General features: G+C 42.8%; 1 protein-coding gene across 1 annotated transcript in view; it reads right to left on the reverse strand.

Annotated features, from left to right (window-relative positions):
* Positions 1-4,542: 4,542 nt before the first annotated feature.
* GATB (glutamyl-tRNA amidotransferase subunit B) overlaps positions 4,543-22,375 on the reverse strand; it is a 43,136-nt gene continuing 25,303 nt past the window's right edge. Inside the window, exons 9-13 of the mRNA XM_082051957.1 lie at positions 20,760-20,949; positions 13,777-13,910; positions 13,283-13,361; positions 7,641-7,775; positions 4,543-5,079 (exon numbers count right to left, since the gene is read on the reverse strand). Coding sequence (XP_081908083.1) covers positions 4,951-5,079; positions 7,641-7,775; positions 13,283-13,361; positions 13,777-13,910; positions 20,760-20,949 — 667 coding nt within the window. The 3' untranslated portion in view covers positions 4,543-4,950. The remainder of the gene's footprint in view (positions 5,080-7,640; positions 7,776-13,282; positions 13,362-13,776; positions 13,911-20,759; positions 20,950-22,375) is intronic.

The raw sequence follows: 22,375 nt of genomic DNA on the forward strand, positions 1-22,375 counted from the left end.
TGCTTTAGATAATTAAAGCTGTGGCTGATGTGACCATGTGTCAGGAGAACTGTAGCTTTGTGCTTACACAAAATGCCTGTGTGTGGCAGGAGAATTCCCTACATTGAACTTGTTGGCCTTCAAGTGCTCTTGTTAGGATTAGCTCATGGTAGGTGGTGCAACTCATGCAGGTCTAAGTACTGAACCCAGCTCTAGGCCTGTCGCCAAAGGCTGCAATGACAAGGCAATGGATGTGGCATGAAATAATTGGCTGGCTGTGCGTGTGCTGGCGTAATGTGGGGTCTGGCACAGCCATCACCAGTCTCTTTTTGGGGAGAAAGCCAGTAGGTGAATGGGGTCATTTGCATGGTCATGCATGGGACTTCCCACACAGACGAAGAGAATAGCAAAGGTCAGAGTCCCTCTGCATCTGTGCGTACAACCGGCCAACAAATGCTGCAGACAATTGTGAAATGCCTGTATATCCTACAGGAGATCTGAAAGGTCTGGGACTAGGACAGTCCTGGGGGGAGGACTCACTCCGTGCTCATTGGGATCATGCACAACTGTGTTGCTTGCTCAACTCTGCCTTCTTTTGCATCTTTGCCTCCTGGCAGCACCTGAGCATTTGTCAAAATTGGGGCTGTGCAGCCTGACCGGCGTGTGGTGGAGCACTCAGGAGAGGAGTGTTCCTGGCGGTTTTGTGCTTCTGCTGCAGTCATCCCTAATTACTGACTGGGCTTGGCCCAGAGGCTTTTCTTGATGGAGTTCAAATTTGCCATCATAATGGACAGGAAAAGGTGTAGCAAATTAAAGATCTTCACAACTCAGGATTTCATGTTTGATTGCCTTCCTCACACTGTTTAGCAATAAAATTCTCTCTATATATTACCTGAAAGTTTGCCATTTCTGAGGCGACAGATGACTTGCACTCAACAGCCAACCCAGTGCAGGTAAGTTTCTAAGAATTTGGGTCAATAAAACTTGACCTCCTGTCTGCTATAACTTTGTTTTAATGGCCATTATGTGAAGCAGAATCCAATGAACTTCAGAGTATTTGTAAACAGCATTGCAAGGAAGATGCAGATAACAAGGCTGAAAAGACCAGCAGCAAGCTCTTCTGCCTTCTCCCTTGCACAGTTTCAGAGAGTTGAGTGGAAGCCCAATTTGTTTTTCTTCGTGTGAAAAAACCACACGCTCTACATGTTGAGCACACACACAAGGCCGTCAATCCCTGCGAAGGTGCGGCAGGGGTCAGTGGTTGTGGAAGCATGTAGGTAGAGGGGTGCTCGGAACAGGAATGAGAACATGACCACACACTGACACCAAGCTGCAAAATGGAGTGGAAAGGGGCGCCAGTGAAATCAGTGTGAATACTCTTGCTGTAAATTTTTTAGTTAAGGTTCCTATCGTATGCTTCTATTTTTAACAGAGTTAAAATTAAACTCTGCAGTCAAGGCTGAGCACTAGAAATTCTTTCTTCACTACTTCAGCATTGCCAGCATCTTTTTACACAACTTTCTTCTCCTCTTCTGCGACCTCGGTTATGGGATACTCCAGCTATACAGGACAGTCGGTATCATCTCTCCACCCTCAGGAGTGACCTCCTAAAGGACTTCCAGCAACGAGCAGATGAGATTGTCATGATATTGTCTGGTGTCAGGTTTTAATCTGTGAGCACTTTCCTTGGCCTTCTGTTTGCGGACAGTTACTGCTGAAAATCTGCACGAAACTGTCCTTAACTCACCCTGCCTAATGCTCCTGCACAGATGGCATCTGCCATCAGTAGATCAGGGAGCACTGCTGGAGCTAAATAAGACCTGCAAGCTGGGGTCAAAGCCTCAATCTTAATTCTGGAGATCCCAGCCTCGATACAACCACACTTAGAACAGTCTCCTTGTCTGAAAAATGTTCTGACATCCAACACTTCATAGTCAGGCTCTGCCTTTTATCTTGTGGACTCGCATGTTCTATGTGTTTTTAAAAATCTGTCTTTACAATAGCAGATATTAAATCCCTTGAGGCTGCTGCTTCTGTCTTGCAATGTGCTCTGTCGACTGCAGCAATGCAAATACAAACCAAAGCTGTTTTGCGCAGTACAGAGTTCACTTGTGTGGTATTTAGAATTTGACTTTAGCTCCACTAAAGCTTCCACCCAGAGGAAGGTGCTGGTTGAATTTAGGCTGCTGTATCAGGCCCTTGGCAGGCAAAAATCCAGCGTTTTGGTTGTATTGGTTCAATCAAAATGGAGGTCAGGCTGCCAGAGCAGGAACACGCTGCCTGGCCCTGCTGAGCCTGCTCACCATGAGTGCCCAGCACTGCCAGCTACCACAGCTTTGAAGCTGGTAGCCGCTATCTCCAGAAATGTTAAAAAGATTCATCATCTTGATCTCACTTGACTCAAGCCACTTTTTTCTGTCAGAAATAAATTTACATTTTGTGTGCATCTGCAAAAGATTTCTTTAAAAATTTCAGAAGTGACTGTTTCATAATATAGTGCAAGATTTATAGACTATAGCTGGTCTTTCCCTTCCCTGGAAGGGAAAGAATATTACAATTATCCCTTTTTAATCTTTCTTGTTATCCATTGTGTCTGGCAGGTGGAGGTGCAAATAGATTGAGATTTACAGTAAATCCATTTAAACAACTTCTAACACTGTGCTTGGCTCATGATTTTTAACAGATTTTTGTACCGTATTAGCAAAGTGTAATTACATAGGAAGAGAGTGGCTAAGAAGTAGCCATTAAAAAGACATGTACCAGCAACTGCCATGCTACAGTGGTAGAGATCCTTCCTTCTTTTAATACAGCTTAACTGTTACTCTTCCAAATACATCGGTGTTTTGCTTTCTCTTTTTGAAGAGGCACCCACTCCAGCAGAGGGGAAACGGCACAGCAGCATCAAGCTGTGCAACAAAAAGCACTGGCCTTGGAGGGCCAGCGTTGGAAAACAATTGAATTTTTCTGAACCGAGGGACTATTTTTAAATTAATATTCAAGATTTCATGCGGAAGCGCTTGTGCCTTTTTGATTCTTGCTGCCATAGCAAGAGTTGAACAGAATTTCAAAATGTAAAGTTTGCTGTATAATATAAACCTTTATTGACTGAACACACACCTGAAAGCTCACACCACTGTAATTAAAAATTGTACTTTTTGCTCATGATGTGAAAAGTCATAGCAAAAGCCTTTGTGTGGAGGTCAGGTCACATGAAAATCCTGCAGATTTTGTTTGGGGTTTTAGTTTTTTTTGGGGCAGGGTGTTGTGTCTTTTTTTTTTTTTTTGAAGAGTGACAGTTTATGATTGCAACCATGTTACTGCTTTTTGTCAGCTGTCTTTTGAATTGTAAAGTTATTTTAATGTAAATAATGGGTATACATTTTATTCATTAAATGTATTTAAAAACCACTGGGTTTTTTTCCTTGTAATTAAGAGTTCACGCTTGAACCATGAGCCGATTTGTACTGAAATGTCCTTCTCCAGACATACGCTGGTGCTACTACTCACGAGAATGAACGTCCAGCAACTGAGCTTGCACTAGTGCTGGAAGCACCACATTTGCAAAAGCTGACTAAGTGTCAGGGACACACCTGCTGCACTCCAGTGACAACACCTGCCCTGCAGGTGAGTCCTGAAGAACAGATCTGAAGAAATATCTCTGAGGTCTGAGATAAATGTAGTCTTCAAAATGTACAGCTTAGCAGCCTCCCTGAGGGATATAAGAGCTTCAAACCCCTGGTACTAAATGGGATTTCTTTCCCTAATAAGTGTAAATTCAATAGACTGCCTCTGTTTGCATTCCCTGTTAATGGTTTGATAGCTAAAGTTGGTTGGGACTGGGAAGTAACGCAAGGACCCTGGATTTCAGTGCGTACTTAAAGCTGGGAGCTGAAAAATGGAAGGTATAAAAACCACCTTAGGATTAAATGTTGGAGCAGACCCTAGAACACAGCTGAATCCTGCTCAGTTTTGGAACTTCCACAGTGGCGCGGCTCCAGGTGATGGCAGAGGGACACGTGCCAGAGCAGCGTGCAGCTCTGGCCTGGCAGCATTTCTTAACAATGGCTCAAGTGCTTGGTCGTGGAGGAGAAAGCCAAGCTGGAGCGAATGGTCCCTTTACTGAACTACTCAGAAGATAAAGGCACTGCTGTTTCCACTGTAGGTTGTGCAGGGCCAGCAGGAGCAGGTGTGCTCTGTGGAACCTCGGAGGCAAAAATGGTCAGTCACCCCTGGAAAGGCTCAGGTGTCCATCCGCTAGGCTCTCCTCTGAGCTGAAACTGCTGCGAGGAGGAAAAGCAGATGTTTGGGTACATGACAAGGAGAAGGTGAGCGAACACTTTGACACTAATTCTTAGACGCAGGCACTTACATCTGTTTGTGGCACTAGCCTCAGACGCTTATTTAAGCAGCTAGCACCTTCATCTTTTCCCCATCCCTCGGAAACCAGGAAGAGTGAGAGCAGTGGACATTTCCCTGTTGCCAGGCATGGAAGCACACATGGTCATCTTAATTACTGGGAGGCATTTTAATCATTACTAGTGTGCTCATACTAACAGTGAGTTATTAGTATGCACCACCAGATTTTGCATTCAACATCTGTGAATTTCCCTTCTTGCAAAAAGCCAAGTAGAAAAGTTGAGTTTCCTCTTTATTACAAAACTAACCAACACAGCTTCAGCTCTCTGCATACGCACTGGCACCTCTGGGAACTTGTTTCCCATGGCTGCATGGAAATCACGTTTCCAAATGCCACAGTGAAGTCAGGGAGATGCAAATGACTGTCCCAGCTCCTGCTTTGCCTTTGCTCCTCTGCCTTTGGCTGATGCGTCCGCGGAAAGCTGGGATGTGACACTGCTGGAAGGAGAACGAACAGTCCTGAGGATGCGCGAGGAACCACCAAAGTCCACTTGCAGTGAACGAGACAGAACGAAGCACGTTTTCTGTAGACACTTGAGCGGTTTTCTTTTGTGGCTACTCTGATAGCTTCTTTTCTAGTATTTGCCTCACCAGGACAGCATTGGATCGTCCTTGTGTTTCTCTTTGCACGAGGCCAATTAACTTATTTAAAACTTTTTGATTTCCTGATTTTATCGCCATAACCTTTAAGGAAAAGAAAAAAACAACAAAACAGACATCATTGTTACAGTAAATTTGGGACATTTTCACTCATTCACTGCTAAGTTATGAATATTTTTGTCCTTTGGATCCTTGTGGTAGAACAGTATATTTTGGGTAAGATGTTGTTATTTATAAAAACTGCCTTCAGCTTTCCAATAAGCTCCTGCTCTGCTCCTATGAGAACAGCAAGTCCCTACAGCAGCAGGGCCTTACAACTAATACAAAGATCTCTTATTGAAAAAGTCAGAAAACACTTTTGGATTGTAACAGTGACTTCCTTGAAAAGAGCCAGAAAAATGAGACTGGCTTCTTTTTGCTAGTAGGCTCTACCTTTTTACTCAATATACTGTTCAGCTGTAACAAAAAATTTGCACTGAATCACAATCTATTTGATAATATTTGTGAGGTCCTTCAACCACAGATGTAGGTGTTTCTGTAACAGCATATTATTTTCTTTAAAAAAGGAACCCTTGGCAACATAACAATTAACTAACTGATCAGAAATACAACCTCCTATCAGACAGCTAATGTTTGATGCACAGTCACCTGCAAAATAGCAAGGGCCATATTTAAAACTAAGTAAAGATACTGAAAAAAATGGGAAATTTCAGTTGCAGGCATTTCTAACAGGGATGCTCCTGCTGATAGACAAGCTTCTGGCCTCCATGTGGTGTGTGTGGCAGGGAAGACGTTCTCTACATTGTCAGAGTTCCTGGGCAAAACACGATAGCTTCAATTAAACAGGATGTCATATTTACAGATATTAAGGGGAGGATTGCGAACATATGAACCACCCACTGTGCCAGTACCGAGCACAAATGCAAATATTTCTACTCATTACAGTATCCAAATTATTGGCAGTCTAAAATCTTCTCTGTAATGTCACAATATGGAAAGGACTCATTACTCCTGGTCTGCTAGAAATTACCTATATGGAGCAGAACACAGTACAATCCAGATACTGCATTTTAATAAAGTGCTCGGTATTGGCTTGAGCAACTGTTTATAATTTAGTTCATTTTAAAGAAAGTTACTATCAAAAAACAAGGTGTACTTCTTTCCCTGTCAAGTACTCGGCTAACTATTTTGTAAGGTAAGCTCTCGCGCCAGTTTAAAGCAATGAATGACAGGCCATTGAGGCAGCTTTTGCTTTGGCAAAGGATCACCTGGAAAAAGTAGGGAAGTGAGACCATTCTACTGAATTTGGCTTGACTAAAACAGTGGAAACCAGAGAGGAATTACATTCTCAGAGAAAGCATTATTACTGAAATGGGAGTGTAGCTACGGACCTTTGGCTTCTGCACTTCCCAATCAGTTCTAATGTTCTTTCTATCCACACTTGTGCTTCCGTACCAGTCTGAAAATGCAGCCTCACTTTTATCAGGCTCTGCAAATGAGTCAGGCTGATGGAGGTCACGCCGACCTACTGCAAGCTCATTTTCTTTACCAAAAGCTCTTGCAGAGCTGTTAGCATCCCCCAATGAGATCAGGGGTGGGTGGTACTGTTCTCCACAGATGTTAATGTTTTTTCCAAATGGCAAATGTATCTAGACAATGTTTATATTAGAAGTAAGCTATTCACTTCTGCTTTTGCATTTTTGCTCCAGAGAACAGATAAGCACTGTTTTCATTTTGCTTTTTATAAAGAACATTTTAGACTCTGTCAAGCTCCCTTCCCACTTCTCCCCTTCATGATCAACAAAGTTTTTTTCCCCTTTTCCGAGCTCAGACCTTGTTAGAGTGACAAGCCACACGGGCTGCTGCGTGTCCTTCCAAGGAGATGGGGAAGAGCCAAACCCCGAGCTCTCCTCCTGCAGCATTTGTGCTGCTGCCACGGCCCAGCAGCAGAGCCACAGAGCAGACAGCAGCTTGGGAGCCACTGACGCCACTGCCACGGGGGTCCAGCTCCTCCCCACCCCACAGGCATCGCTGGGCAGGAGAGCCAGCCAGACTCCTCTCTTTGGCAGTGGAGGGAGACAAGGACAAAGAGACAGAGGCACGTACAATTTTTGCCTTGCCAGCCTCTGACAGTCTCTAATTCCCTAACTACTGTATGTCTCACTGGAGGTAGCTTCCATCTCCAGCTTCAGAATGGGTTAATGGTGTTGCCCTAATCTTACAGCAGATGACATAAAAATCAGAGTTATGTGGCCAGGTTGCCAGGTCAGGTTAATGGCAGTATAGCTGAGGAGAGAAAGAGCCCCAGAGTCTTGCTTTCCTGCATTTAATTTTTATGGTCTCTCAGAATGACTCAGGGCATTAGCCAGACTGGTAATTTCTTCTGCTGATTATTTTGCATATGCCCGAATTTCAAAAAAAACCAAAAAAACACAAAAACCAAAAACAACAACAACCACCACTTAGTAAAATAAGAAAGAAGAAGAAAAGCCTGATAATATCTGAGCAGCAGCTTTAATGCTCCTGTACTGGCTCTAGAGCTCAAATGCTAATCAAAAGGAGAAAAAAAAAGAGGCCAATTTAACCCCCTTTTTAGTGCCACTGACTGCCAGAGCGCACAAGTTTCCCAGCACCATCATAATCACCTCATTTTCTTGTCTATCAATCACCGCCTGGCAGATCTGTTCAAGCTCTTTTTGATCCTGTATCAGTCCAAGTTTCTTTTCTTTAACAATTTCAAGAGGAGTCTTCCCTTCTCCCTTCCACAATTCTGCAAGCACCTGAAAATCACAAGTAGCAAAAGTCAGTGTCTTGATGTATCAATAGTGTTTACATGCAGCACTTCAGTTTCTGATCCAGGAAACCGGATTCTAGTTAAAGCAAGAGCAGTTTGCCTAAATGTGAACAAACCCAAGATTTAATCTTGTGCCTCGCTGAAAGAACTATTGTACCCTCCCTCCCTTTCTGCATCCTGAAATAAGGCAAAGCATTTTCACTCAGTGCACAAGTGCAGGTGAATGGTTCACAAGCGGTGCTCTGCAGCCTGCCGCGGGACCAGGAGCTGCCGCTACCCCCAGCGAAGGTGCCTCTTCCAACAAGTTTGCTGAGCGCAGCCCCCAACTGCCTTGCTGCACTGAGCCGCTGCTCCCTCACGGCAGAGACTGCCACTGACCGCAAGGCTGTTCCTCAGGCAGCACTCACACTTGTGTGGCATTATTCACAAAACTGCCTGAGAGCAGCAAAGAAAATGCGTCTCCATGAGAAATGTCACTGCCCAGGAACTGACCATTAGCTGACTATTGTACCAAGTCCAATCCCAGGTAACTCGTCCCATTACCAGTCTGCACCAGCAAGCTGTAATGAGGATATGTATGACAAAGTAGAAGAAAAATAGTGCCAGGCAGAAAGAACAGAGCAGCTCCAGCCCAGCTATGCATCACCTCCCAGGACTGGAAGGCTGGGTGAACCCAGGGCTCCAGAATAATCACTTGTTAATGCCGGTGTGTTTTCCTATGCTGCAGCAGGGCTATCGCCCTGGAATAAACTTAAGGGGAGAGAACATTTATAAAAAACCAATTTCCTTGGGCAGTCATTTTCTGTATTCCCTTAGCTCTTATTTCTGAGCTGTGGGAGGAGAGAAAGGAATCCTTATTAAAACAGCTGCTTGTGTTCCATCCTGAGCCGAAGACGTAATTGTATATTTGGGCCATTGCTGTGTACCAATATGGAAATGGATGTCACATCAAAAGTTCAGCATTAAATACTCTCTGTAGGATTCAGAGGCTGGGATGGGGAGATGAGAAGGGGCATTCAAACTGCATGTTCAATAACAACAGGGCAGAAGACAAATTAGGAAAAATGAGGTATGTTGGATGGTATCTTAACTACCCCAGCAATTTTCTTCACCATGAAGAACATTCTGGTACCAAAGACCTTCAGCTAAACAATTTTGTAGCCGCAACAGGTATTTAAGAACCATGCATTGACACAATTCCTGCAAGAGGAGATCCATTTGCCAGTGGTATCCCAAAGCTTTTTATGGAATTTTATCACTCTGCTGCAGACCTTTGGAGAGGGTAATGACATGCAGCTGTATTGTGGCAGATATATCTTGGTTTTTCCCCCTAAGAGGGTTAAAGGCAGATTACAATATTAAAGGTACTGATAAGTAGCCTCAGCTACAACCGCTGTAAATGAGGCTTTCAGATGTTTATATCTAACTAAATCAGTACAGTATATGGTTGTCTTCTACATGATCTTCCTTCTAGCACAGTACTTAAAAATCATCATGCCAGTGCTACCTGGAACACCCCTAGGGAGAAATACATCCAACAGAGATTCAACCTGCCCACAGTCGCTTGCCTTTTATTTGTTGCACTCCATTGCTACTCCCAGGTAGCCAGCCCCCTCCTGCTCCTTCCCTGAGGGACCAGGCATGAACCTTTCTGTCCTCCAGGCCTCCCGAGGTACCAGGACCGTCCATCACCCCTCAGAAGGAGCTCTGTCCTCTTCACACAGCACAGCCCCCCAGCAAAACACCCCGGAGAGTCCAAAGTGCTGCACACATCAGGGGCTGGATTATGAATAACCAATATCGCTCTCCCGAAAAAAGGCAGATGTGATTTTTAGGACTGGTATGTATTCAAGCAGGATGCCAGAGGCTGCAGGAGGGGAAAATCTGCAACAAACAAAATCTACGCAGCCAAGCACGGCAGAGTTACCCAGGAGCGACCCATACATCAGGCTGACTTAGATCAGGGGCAGGACAGCTTGACAGTCAGGGATCCAGCTCCGATTCCCTGCTATTCCTGTGCCAAACATCTCCTGACACTGAGAAAAGCCTGCCCATTGGAAACCTTGAAGGCACCAGATTTTCTCTGTGACATCTGCACTGTGTGTACTTTTCAACTTGGTAACAAGCAGCTCCGCTGAGCTAGTAAAGTGACAATGTTATCAAGGCTCTTGCTTGTTTACAGGTACGTAGGAAAGCAGAAAGAGATGTGGCCAAGACCTGTCAAAGATGCACTTTTAAAGATGTGTTTCTCCACTTGGCAAGGAGTACAAATCTAAAGAAAGCAGTTTAAAAAATGATTTTGACTCATTTACACAAACTGCCTGCACCAGAACAGGAGGATCAAATGATGAAGTCTCCAGAGCCAAAAAGAGAATCTCAGGCCTCATTTCCATTACTGAAATCTCAGTAGTTTCTACTATTGATTCCTGCTTGAGCGTGATTAGATTTTAATGATGTTCTGCCGTCTCTACCTACACAGGCATAGCAGCAAACCATTGGTCAAGATGAATTAATCAGGACTTGCATGTCTGGCTGCTGCGGGCATCATATCAAACATTTTGCAACTGGTGAACGTGCCAGCTGACTGCTGTGCCTGAGAACGCTCCAACTGGAAACCCGATCTGCAGTGATTTGCTGCCAAGGGCGGGAGGGAAGCAGCAAGCAGTACCACCCCAGTCAGTCCTGTGGGCATCTCTCCTTTCCAGTGATGGAAGCCTTGATGTCTGGCAGTTGTCCCTCAGCCTCTGACAAAAGTGAGGGGCAGGCTGGGTCCAGCCCACCAGATGGTATAGCCATAATTGTCAAAGCAGATGGTTCTTTTTAGGTTTGTGTACCGGACTCATTTCCCCACTGTCTACTTGAAAATAGGGGTGCCACGTGGGTCTATTGGAAGTTATTCTGATGTGGGTGACCTATGCAACTGCAGAAGCAAACAAGACCTGGGGTCTGCTCTGTTCCAGATCCTCAATGAACACATGACAAGGGTGTCCGCACAAGGCTGCTCCAGCATGGCTCTCGGCAGCACGGGCAAGTTTCTGCTTCCCAGGCCCAGAAACTAGTCTCCCCCTACAATGCTGTAACTCAAGGGCAGGCCCCTTATCCCAGGGGTGTCCTGACTGCCAGCCCTGCAGGCCAGGCCCCAGGCCCCACCTCGGGCTCACTCCCCAGCAGAGCAGTGTCAGCCCTGGGTGAGCAGCACCCGCACCTCCCATCATGGGCTTCAAATTGGTGCCTCTGGGGTGGGTCGCAGCACGTGCCTGTGCAGGTCCCCGATCCAGGACATGCTCAGCCCACATCCCTGCACACTGGCTGCTCCCCTTTGCGCAGGCACACCAGCCTGAAACTGCGTTGGAGACTTCTGGAGTAGGATGCTGTATCTGATGGCAAGTTGGGCGTGAGCTCTGTAATTACCTAAGTGGTAATTATGTGAGCACACAGTGCCCTTTCTTTGGCATATGCATCCTACCATACAATGTTCTGTGTCTATAATCAGAGCTCACAGCTTTCGTCTGCCTGTGTTTTAGTCCCTTATACAGCAGAGACTGAACACAAAACCTCTTAAAAAATTTAAACTGCTAACAGCTTCCTGCAGCGAGCACGTATGTGTGTGCATGTCTGTGTGCTCACCCTGTCGAACCCTTCCATCTTTTCTCGTTGGATCTGTCTCTACCACTGCAGTTCACTCTCCCCCACCCCAAGCGCTGCAATTCATCTGCTGGTGTGTGTATATATAGCCCTTTCTGTCCTCGGGCCATCCAGTATCTCTGCCTACTGCTGAGAATTGTTATAAACATTTGTTATTCTTCTGACATCCAGGCAACGAAAATACTTTTCTAAATGTGGCAAGGTTTCTGCAGTTTGATAGCATCACTCAGTGATGGCAAACAGTACTGTTATTTCTCTGTGTCCAATTTCAGAACACTGGGGATAACGTGCACATTAAAAGGAGTTGGTAATTAAACAAGAAAAGCATCTCTGAAATGCTTGACATTTCATAACCTGTCAGAAGTGCTGGCGCACAAATACATCGCAAGGCAAGAAACTCCAGTAGAAGAGCATTAGTACCCTGTCTCCACCTTCACAAGGAAGCTCAGAGCTCAGACGGGAGATTTGAAGCTTCCCTTTCAAACACAGACACCAAACTGATGGGTGTGCCACAGCCCTGCAGGCACAGAACCGCTCTGCATTCCAATGCTTTTCCTATTAATACTTTATCTCCTTTTTGAAGCTTTTACTTTCCCAGTCCAAAATTTCCAAATGCACATGCCTGAAGTCAGGCACTTAAATCCTTATTTATGATGCCTGTCATACGCAGCTGGCTATTCATGGAAGCAAACCAACAAGACCAACTTAATTAAGAACCACAAGCATCTCCAAAAAAGAAAACAACAAACCAAGAAGCACAAGTGTCTCCAAGTAGGGTAAAGAGCCACATTTGCAACAGCTAATCTTGGTCTATAATCATGCAAAAAAGCCTCAACTGACTTCAATACTATTCCAAAGTCGTACTTGGTTTAAATCAATATGTGCTAGAAAGATGGAAACCCACCCTGTGTATTTCAGAGTGTTATATGCTTGAAAGCAGACAAGGCAAGTTAAATATCTTCAGTAAAAGTTAAATGTCTTCATTAACAGTTTCACTGATGAACACCTGAGAAGAAGCAGTCATCTAATGTACTTATCTAGAGGATAATAATTAATCTGAAAAGACAATGCATTCCACATAAAAGAGCCAGCAACAATTTAAGGTGAATGGCAGACTATTCTCTATCACAAAAACCTCAGAATTTTGTCTATAGACACAGGAGTCACTGTATTCACCATAAGCAGTTCACAGTTTTAGATACAAATCATCAAGAGCTGATTCTTCAGACTGTCCCAAACAAGATTATTTTTAAAAAGAGGGAGAAATTTGCCACCAGTACTTGAGAGGTTGCTCAAAGAAGCAAGGATGAAAGAAAGGCCAGACCTCTCCACTTTTGACTCAGGGGTACACCAAAGCAGAACTCTTTTTGTGGTTACACTCAGGTGAATTATATCCTTTTCCACGTGCTAATACTTGGGAATGGACACCTTACTGTCCCTTAGGACCTAGTAACTGATACTCTCAGCTCAACTGCAAGTCATGGATTAGCTCCCAATGACCTTTCACTCAGGTCTGACTCAAACTGTGAAACTGAGATCTAGTGACCAGTCTGTTCAGAAGCAGGATTTATTTAACTGACTTCAGTTCACACTGCTTAACTCTTACAATTTGGCTTGCGCCCCCTTCTAACACTGAACATGCAGATCTATTTGCAAGATTATATATACGCAAGGCATTTTCATCTGTTATATGTTTATAGTAGATACAAAATTTATCCTTCATTAACACTCTAAATAATTTCCTTTTAAAGCAACCAACATACGGGTACACACCAATTATAAAATTGCTACATAAATGGAGTAAGCAGCCACAGATCCAAAGCACAGTAAAAACAAAAAAGGACTTACCTGTTTTGCTGCTGTAGAAGAAATGTCTTTTTTTACTAGAAGGTTCAGAAGGTCAGCCAGGAGAAAAGAACTGACAGGGCTAGGGAAAAATGGGGCAGAAGTTACCTCAGAGGATAAGGTGCAGTAACATATCCAAGCTACTGTTGCTTGCCCAAAGATCACACAGTGTAGCATGACAAGCTAGTATTTATCCTCGTGATACACTATATTCAACTTTGGTCTTGATAGCCTGAGTATGGCTTACCATTGCCATATTCCAAAGAAGGAAGTCTCTGATTACTGCTCTTAACTATATGGTCCTCTTCTCTGCAAGGTGTTTGATTAACTTCATTCAGCATGACAGCATCAAGGCCTACGTGGTACTCCCTGACGTAACCAACTGCGCAGATAATAACTAAAGCAGAAGCGAGCAAGGGAGTGACACGATACTATTCATGGTATATGAGAAATAGATCACTTTTTGTTTCGCCACTGTAGTAATCAAGAAGCCTGACCTTTCCTTTACTGTAAGGGAATGTTGTTTCAAATGACTGAGCAGGTCATTTATAATCCAGCCGATCACCTTCTTTGGCTTCATTTGGGTCTGTTTTACGACATTTTCAAAGAATTCTGCCAATCCATCTTCATTCTGTTTAAGAAAAGTTAAATGCATCAAAAAGATACCAGAGTGCAAACTTGATTAATTATACAGTTACATTTGGAGTATAAATACTCTAAATCCTAAAGGAAACTTGGTTTTGTGAATTAATTGCAAAGTCACAAGACTTTGGAGTAATTTTATTAACATAACAGCAAACAAACTATTTTATGTCTAGAACAGGTACACACAACTTACCTGCCAGCCTGTCTGTTTCAACGCACCTTCCAGTAAAGGAGCTATCTTTTTTCTCTTAACTCCTCCCTAAAATTAGCATTTGGGGAGAAGCTTTCTCATCTTCTCATGGGTTTTAAGTCCATATAATGCTAGAAAACATAATGCTGCCATATAATAGGCTGCCACACTACCTTTTACCAAGGAGCGATTTTTCCTGAAACTGTCTACAGATGTTTCACTCTTGATCCTGCAATCACTTCTATTTATTTTGGATTGAAGGAATAAGTTTAGCTTGCATTTGCCCTTCAATGATATGGAAAGGTCATACTGCAAGAAGCAAGGTTTTATTTTTCTAGTTTTTCAGAGAAGCTATGTAAGCTTTGCCACAGCACCCTAAATGCTCAGAAGGTATGACAGTAAGGAATTCAATTTATAGCCTAAGTGAAATCCGAGATTGTTTTTAGAAGGACAGATACTGCACAGTCTGTTGAATGCTGTGCTGTTTGTCATCAAGGCATTGATGGATCTTTAACTGTAGTATGGAACTCATTAGGTCTACTGAAGGCTGAAGAGATATTAGGTGGCAGCTCCTACCTTTTCAAGGAGGAATCCAATTCCAGCGTGCACTGGACTTGTGCAGTGTGTGGCATAATCGCACAGGAAGACAAGCCAGCTCTCAGAAGTTGAGAGGTAACAGTTTAGAGACAGCCAAGGAGCTATTCTAAGTATGCTGTCATCACAGCAAAAACATTTCCCAAGCACATTCTGACTGCATCTGATCTCTGAACAGTTCTGAGCAAAAATAATGCAGGTACACACTAAACCAAAGCCTGACTTTTCCACTCAAACACATCCCATCCAAGCAGTCCCATTTGCCCTTTTTTTAAAGGCAATTTATTACCATAGCGATACAAAATTTTAGACTTTCCTCCTCAAAACTTTCACAACACGAACTTCTACCAGCTCTAGATACCACATTTTTCATTGGTAATGATGTATGGCTTTTGAGAAACTGCAGACTACTGCTCTCTGTTCTGTGAAACAGAACAAAATGTACTTAGATTAATGGCTGATGTGCTGTAAAACTGGTGTGAAAAAAATCAGACCCATCCCCTCTACCTCAAGACTGTGAGCAAAGAAACCAAGTTCTCAGCCTAGGAAAGCCACTGAGGTCTTTTGTTCACCAAGGCAAACCTTTCAACTCCTCCTAGTTATCTGTCTACACACAGACACCATTCCCTTCTTTCTCTGTGTTCTTACAAGCTTAACTAGCAGTTACTTTGTAATCAAATTGTGTAAAATCTAAGGCCAAAAAGACTAGAGGAACAAATTTAGCTTAAAGAAAAACCCAGTAAAGCAATGCGTGATTATCAAAGTACAATAAACTTGATTAGAAACTGTGTGTGTTAAGCGGAATTACTAAAATGCTGCATTACTAAATACTGTACTCTTCCTAATTCACCTCAGGATTCAATAGAACAAACAAACAGTAATTATTTAAACAGCGGGTTCTCTTCCACACAAACACCTGTTCAATTTAGGTAGGAAGAAGCGAGCATGTAAAAATGTTGGTTTCTTTGCACGTGCTGCAGAAGGTTTTACAAACACCAGAGGCAGAGCAGGTCTAGCTACGACATGACGCACAGGAAAACAATGTCTGTGGATGGCTGTCTTGGTTTTGTTAAAAACAAGTTTCTCTTCTAGTGAATTTGCCTGTCAGCTAAAGCCTTCATATTAGCTGCATTTTCCTGGAGAACCAGACACATGTTTTGGTAAACCTAGCAATGGAATGCAAACTTATTGATAAGCACAGATGGACATCTCGCCAGAGGGGCAACGAGAAACAAGTGACCAAGAAACTGACCAACTGTGTATAACATTCCATTCACGTGAATACTTCATATAAAAGTGGGAGATCACGAGGATCGCGTCCCTTTCCCTTTTCCCTTCTGCTTATGGCCGACCTAAGGAGAGGACCTTGCTAGTCGTCCCTGCGAACTGAGGCCTAGTGAGAGACTGAATCCAGCTTCGCTTGGCTGCAAAGTCTAATCCAGGACTTTGGTGGCCGGCTCTGCAGTTGCTGAGACTTTTCAAGATTGTTTTGTATATTTTGTATTATTTTTTCTATTCTTATTAGTAGCATTAGTAAAACATTGTTAATTTTTCCAACTCTCTTCTCTCTGTCCTTCTTTCCCTCCCGATCGCCTGTCCTTAGTAGGAAAAGGGGAGAGGAAGGGGAAAAAGGGGGAAGCGGGGGGGGAGAGGAGGTTAACAATACATCTGCCAGGGTTTTATTGTCACCCCGCAATCTAAACCCTCGACAACGGCACACGTCTGAACGCAGGCGACAAAGCTCAAAGGCAGCACGTCCAATGCCTTTGTCACGGGTAGGCTGGCGAGTGTGTCTCTGGCAGTGGGCACATTCACATTTCTGGATACCAACAGCCTGGCTGGAGCTACAGCTCTGACCCTCCTGCCAGCCCTTTGAAAAACCAAGGAAAAATGTGCCCGGCCTCCACATTTTAATCAGTTGATTTCCAGGCAGCAAGAGGAGAAAAGCCCAGGAGTACTCAAAGAGACAGACTTACACACATGCTACCATGCAGGTACCAAAGCCCATACTCACTACGTGTGCACGTAAAAATAGACATATTCCCCAAAATTCCTTTGCATTTAGTTTTAGGCTATTTAAAGTGACTGTCATTTTCTGTAGCCAAAGAGTAGGCAAACCTAGCAATGCTAGACTGAAATGAAAAAGGCAGAATGTCAAAACATCACAATGACTGACAGAAATGAAACATTTTCCTTATTTTCTTGCCATATTAGAAAAATGCAGGCATAACTTGACCGGTTTCAATGTCTAGATACTGTATTACTTGAACCTTAATTTGCTTTGCATTTTGGTCAACATTCTTTGTGCCAAATTCACTCCAGCTACCAACACACACACACACACACACACACCCCTCTCCCTTGCGATAGATCTGATCTGAAAACCACTGCACACTAACCTAAAACAATACATTATTTTACAAAATACCACGGGTACAATCTTTAGGGACATTGGGTCTGTAATGCAAGCTTACACTTTTAAAGACCAATAATGTTTCCCAAATAAATGAAGAAGAAAATGAAATCAATGTTAACAAATAAAAGTCATTTTCTGCTTTCTTATTCTCATTTTCACCATCACAGTTCCCACAATAACCAACTGTGAGGTAACAACTGCCGCAAAAATGTGCAAGATTGTCAGGCAAAAAACCAGAAAATCTAGCCCATTAAAGCAGACAACAGACCAGCCAGAAAAAGTTCAAACTTTTTCCTACAGTTTCTTATAAAATGATTTAAGTTCTAAAAATAAGCGTAAAGTCACCTGCACAACAACATGTGAGAGGATGGCATGTAATAAACAAAATGGTCAAAACCAACTTCTACAGCATCCCATCCAAGGATTCACCAATGTAGTTATTCCACCAAAGCAATAAGGCCAGGTCCAAGTGGAATTGCCACTTTTATCTGAGTAAAGAGAGGAACAGTAAATGTACAGGAAGACCTGGAATTCAGATGAGAAAGGAAGTGATCAGGCCACATTTTTCTAATGCTGTACTGTGACTACTGATCTATTTTTTTGGTTGGATCTTCCTGGACTTCAGCATGGTTTTTGAAAACAAAATGTCACATTCATGTCTATGCCAATACATCTTATATTTTTGATTCAAAGGAACTAAGATAAAAATATTATAATAGTGTAACTGGCAAAGTTGTCAGAGATCCTTCCTGACTGAAGTATTTGCCAGCCCACCAGTTTGCACAGCAAAGTAGAAATTGCATGCAGAAACTGAGTACACAAATACCATGGAGTCTACATGGTTCAAGAACTGTCTCTTTATAAATAAGAAGGGCTCTGCATGAAGAAAATCACAAACTTCATTTATTTTTGCAATTTATACAAAACTGTCAAAATTGTTGCAGTTTACACTTAAGAAATTTCAGATAAAGATATTAAGAAGTACTGCTCTGCTTTCATTCTGCACATGTTGTAATTAGGCAAAGCAGGACTTTCATATTCTCAACTCAAGGATGTACAGGTAGCTATTGCATATGAGAATAAAGCTCATGAAGTAAGCTCAGAAACTGACTTGCACACTGAAGTATGGGATTGTTTTATTATAACTTTGGCACATAATGTCCTCTCTAACAAGCTGGCGCAGAACAGAGATTTTGCATTTTAGAGTCATCCCTCTACCAATGCCATTTATTTAATGAGCACTCCTGGGCGCTCTAACCTGAAAGAATGCTCATTAGATTTGTGCATCTGGCCCTGTCAGCAATCTTCTGCACCTTCTGATGTAAGCTTAACACAGCAACGGACGTACTGTTTTCAGATGAATTAAGGTTAACTAGTCTCCCAGTGAACAAGCATGCAACTTTTACGGAGAGTATACATGCTGACATTCTAATGCACAATAAAAGAAGACCTGCCATGAAGAACACGTTCACTTCATGCATTCAAATGGATGCATTATCTTATTACAAGCTGAATCCCAAGTTTCAGCTTGGAGCTCATTAATTATCTTATACCTTGCAAAAAGAAAGAGAAGTTAAAAGGAAAAAAACAAAAGCAATAGTGGATTTCTGAGAACAGGTGGAATGAAAAGGCAGCTGACGAGGCAAAAATATAGGGCTAGCTGATAGAGACGACAGAAAGCACACAGCTGAAGCCACCAATACCAGCAAAATTGAAACACACAAGAAGTGGGCTGATGCCAAGTGAAAAGTGTGGGTGCACTGGGTCTGGCTGGGATGGAATCTATTTCCTTAAGAGCAGCCGCATGGTGCTGTGTTTTGGACATGTGACTAAAGCCACGCTGACAACAAGGCCAGTGTGTTGGCTGTTGCTGAGCAGTCCTTTCTCATTTTCCCACCCTGCCCCCCACCGTGAGTAGGCTGAGGATGGGCACGAAGCTGGGCAGGGACACAACCTGGACAGTCAACCCAGACTGACCAAGGGTATATCCCATGCCACGTAATGCCCTGGAAAACTGAAGGAAAGGGATGTGGGGAGAGGTAGTCATTGCCATTGGTCAGAGACTGGCTGTGCATCAGTCTACTTGTGGGAGGTGGTGAGTGATTGTATACACATCACCTTGGAGTTTTTTCCCTTTCTCTTTATGTTACTGATTTAAGTGTCTTTATCTCAAACCAGGAGTCTTCCTGTTTTTGCTTTTCCTGTTCTCTTCCCTGTGCCACTGGCAGGGGAAATGAGCAAGAAGCTGTGGTGCCTAGCAGCTGGCTGGGGTCAATCCACCACAGAGGGGAAGAAGAAGAAAACAGAAGTCAGAAAAAAGGGTTTGGGACCTATCTACCCATCTGAGGTCTGTTTATTTTAACATATGAGAAATATGTTGATGTGCAGAAAGCCAGGCACGGACAGGAATACTAGCTGCAAAATCACATTTTGCAGCTTATACAATAAAATAGAAAGGTAACAACTACTGACACCTCTCGATGCTATCACTGCAGCCTCATGACTTTGATGACACTTATGACTCACCTGCTCACCAAACAGTAACTGCAACTCACTAAAATGGCACACCACCACAAAAGCAGTTTTCCTAACAGCTTTCTTCAGAAGGAAGAACCATTATTTTCCTGTAGAATCAGCTTCTGTACAAGTGTAATAAATCACAGGCACACAAAGGAGGGATATTAGGTAGTCAAGTTATGTGCACTGCTCTCCCTCCATTTATACTCAAAGGAAAGGAACTCTTCCAGAGGACAATTCAAAGTACTTACAGTTCTGCTCTAAATCTTACTCTAAAGAAGTCCTTTTCCTTCTCTCTCCACTAATCACAGAGGGAACCAAAGCAAAACACTGTCCTAGCTTAGCTGGCTATGGGAAATGTCTCATCTTGGGTGGGTATGCTAACCCCCACACAGAGTTACCATTAGCAAACAGAGATGACTGGTTGTATTTAAGAAGCTCAAAGTCCTTTAGAATAAATTTGGAAGTTATGAGATTTTGCTGTCACTTCCTTATTTATATCCATATTTACCACATCTTTTTCTTTCTCATCTCACCTTCTGAACCTATCCCTGGTAAACTGCATTGTGAGGTCAAAGTTGATGTTGTACAGCCATTTGGTGTATTTACCTAAGAATGTCTGGATTTTTTTAAAGTAACATGGAAGTTAGGTCAATGAGCACATGAAGCTGAAAGATTTAAACTTTGGGTTTTGCTTCTGTAGTCAGGAAAACGCATCTATTAATTTGTTAATACTGACAATGTGCCCAGCCTTGCACCAGACCCAAAAACAAGACAAGCAGGCACTTACAGGCAAGGGCTTGTCAGCAAGAAGTGGTATATTTGTTGCAGTCAGTCACGGGTGCATCCATGTGTAGACAGACAAGATCAATATTAAATAATAGTTATTTGACTGCACCTTGCATGAGAAACACTTCTAGGCTCACTATGTGTGGTTTCTTTTCCCCACCATTCTATGTATATGGTTCCAAAGTACAAAGTATGCATTGGAAATATTTCCAAATAGAAACCATCTATGGGAGCTGACAGCTGGTTAATACGACATTTGTAAATCTCTTCAAAAACCATGCAACTTTGAAGTTTCTACGCTTATTTTAGCGCTTGATCAATAGACCTACCAATAAGGTGAAGCTGTGTTCAGGAAGAATCCCATACTGTTCAACAAGCTTTGCTCTCTTCACACTGGGGAGGTCAGGAAGTCTCTCATGAATCCAATCAATATTTACCACTTGCTGATGGTTCATATTAGCTGGCAACGATTTCGCATCGTACAGAATCAATGGAGGAAGGTTTGGCTCTGGCATGAATCTAGTAAAGATGAAGAAAAACTCTTATATTCAGTCAGAAGCTAAATGACAAGGAATAAAAATCAAGTTTATACTTACGTGAAAGTCGTGTTACTATTTCAACTAAACAAAATACTAAAAATTTATGACCTGGTATATCACTGCTAAGTAGTAAGAGAGCAGCCCCCGAACTGCTGCAAAGCCTCGATTTTCTTCCTTTGAGTATTTGCCACTGATTGTCAAAGAGTTGATGACAGAAAAGGTGCAACTAAAACATGTCTGCACCCAAAATAATAAAAATAATAATCACAACAGCAACAATAAACACAATACGAATGGATATGGAAACAACCCACTCCTTTTGGCATCAAGCATGAATCGTGGATCTGGACGAAAATGGGAGTGGACTGGCAGGGGAAAAAACCCAGATTGACAGCCAACTGCCAGGAGTGATCTGGGCAGGCTGTAACCTTTTCCAGACTGACTTTGAAAATCTTGATGAAATATCATGCTGTGCTAAAAGCAAAGTTACTGTGTTCAGCAGGGTGCCATCACAGAACAAAAGGCTCCCTTAAAGAGAAGTCCAATTCAAACCACTCAAACAACTACGATTGAAGCAGAAACCTCACTCTTACATGATCAAATGAGGGGTTCAAAAATATCAGAATAAAGGACATTGGGCACCCTCTACATTAACTATAATAAGTTCTATTTCAAATCTGCCTAAACATAGATGCACAGCTGTAAGTTACAAAAAAATTTGAAAAACAATTTAATACTGACAGTAATTTTAGTAGTAATAATCTTTCTGGTCTTTATTTGAAATATCTTAGACTCACCAGGTTTGCCTAGGTTTAAATGAATTTTCTTTTGCACTTGTTTCAATTAGTCTTGTAAAAGAAGCCCCATGCCAGCCCTTACCATAATAATTCATAAAATCATCATTCATAAAATGATCACTGCCTTTTCTCCTGCATTTCTACAAACAATAATTTAAAACACAGATTTAAAGTTTGTGGGTTGTTTTCAAAATCCTTTCGCTGCTCTAGTAAGTTCAGTAGTAGAATATACGTAGATTTAACAGGAACACAGATATGGCCCTGAAAGTTCTCCTGCAGAACTATAATTCTGCAGCTGGGAAGTGAACTCTGGCAATAACAGGAGGACTGTCTGTGGGATGCAAAGCTGGGGAGGATCAGTGCCAAGATGGCCCTAAGCAGGGGAGGAGGCAGGCATGCACATAACAGGAGGAAGGGCGCCCAGAGCAATCAGCAGTCACTGAGCTGCATCACTCTTCTCCATCCCATCTAGATACGGCTGTGACTGTCCCCTGTGCTGCGGCACTAAGCAGCAGTACTGCTGCTTTGCAGCGCTGCCCCAGCACTTGTTCCCAGCAGCATTGCTTCCCAATGGGGCTCATGCCTTGTCTCCTCATCCTCTGGCTAAAT

This window comes from Streptopelia decaocto (assembly GCF_964273445.1).
Source record: "Streptopelia decaocto genome assembly, chromosome: 4".
Taxonomy (NCBI): Eukaryota; Metazoa; Chordata; class Aves; order Columbiformes; family Columbidae; genus Streptopelia; species Streptopelia decaocto.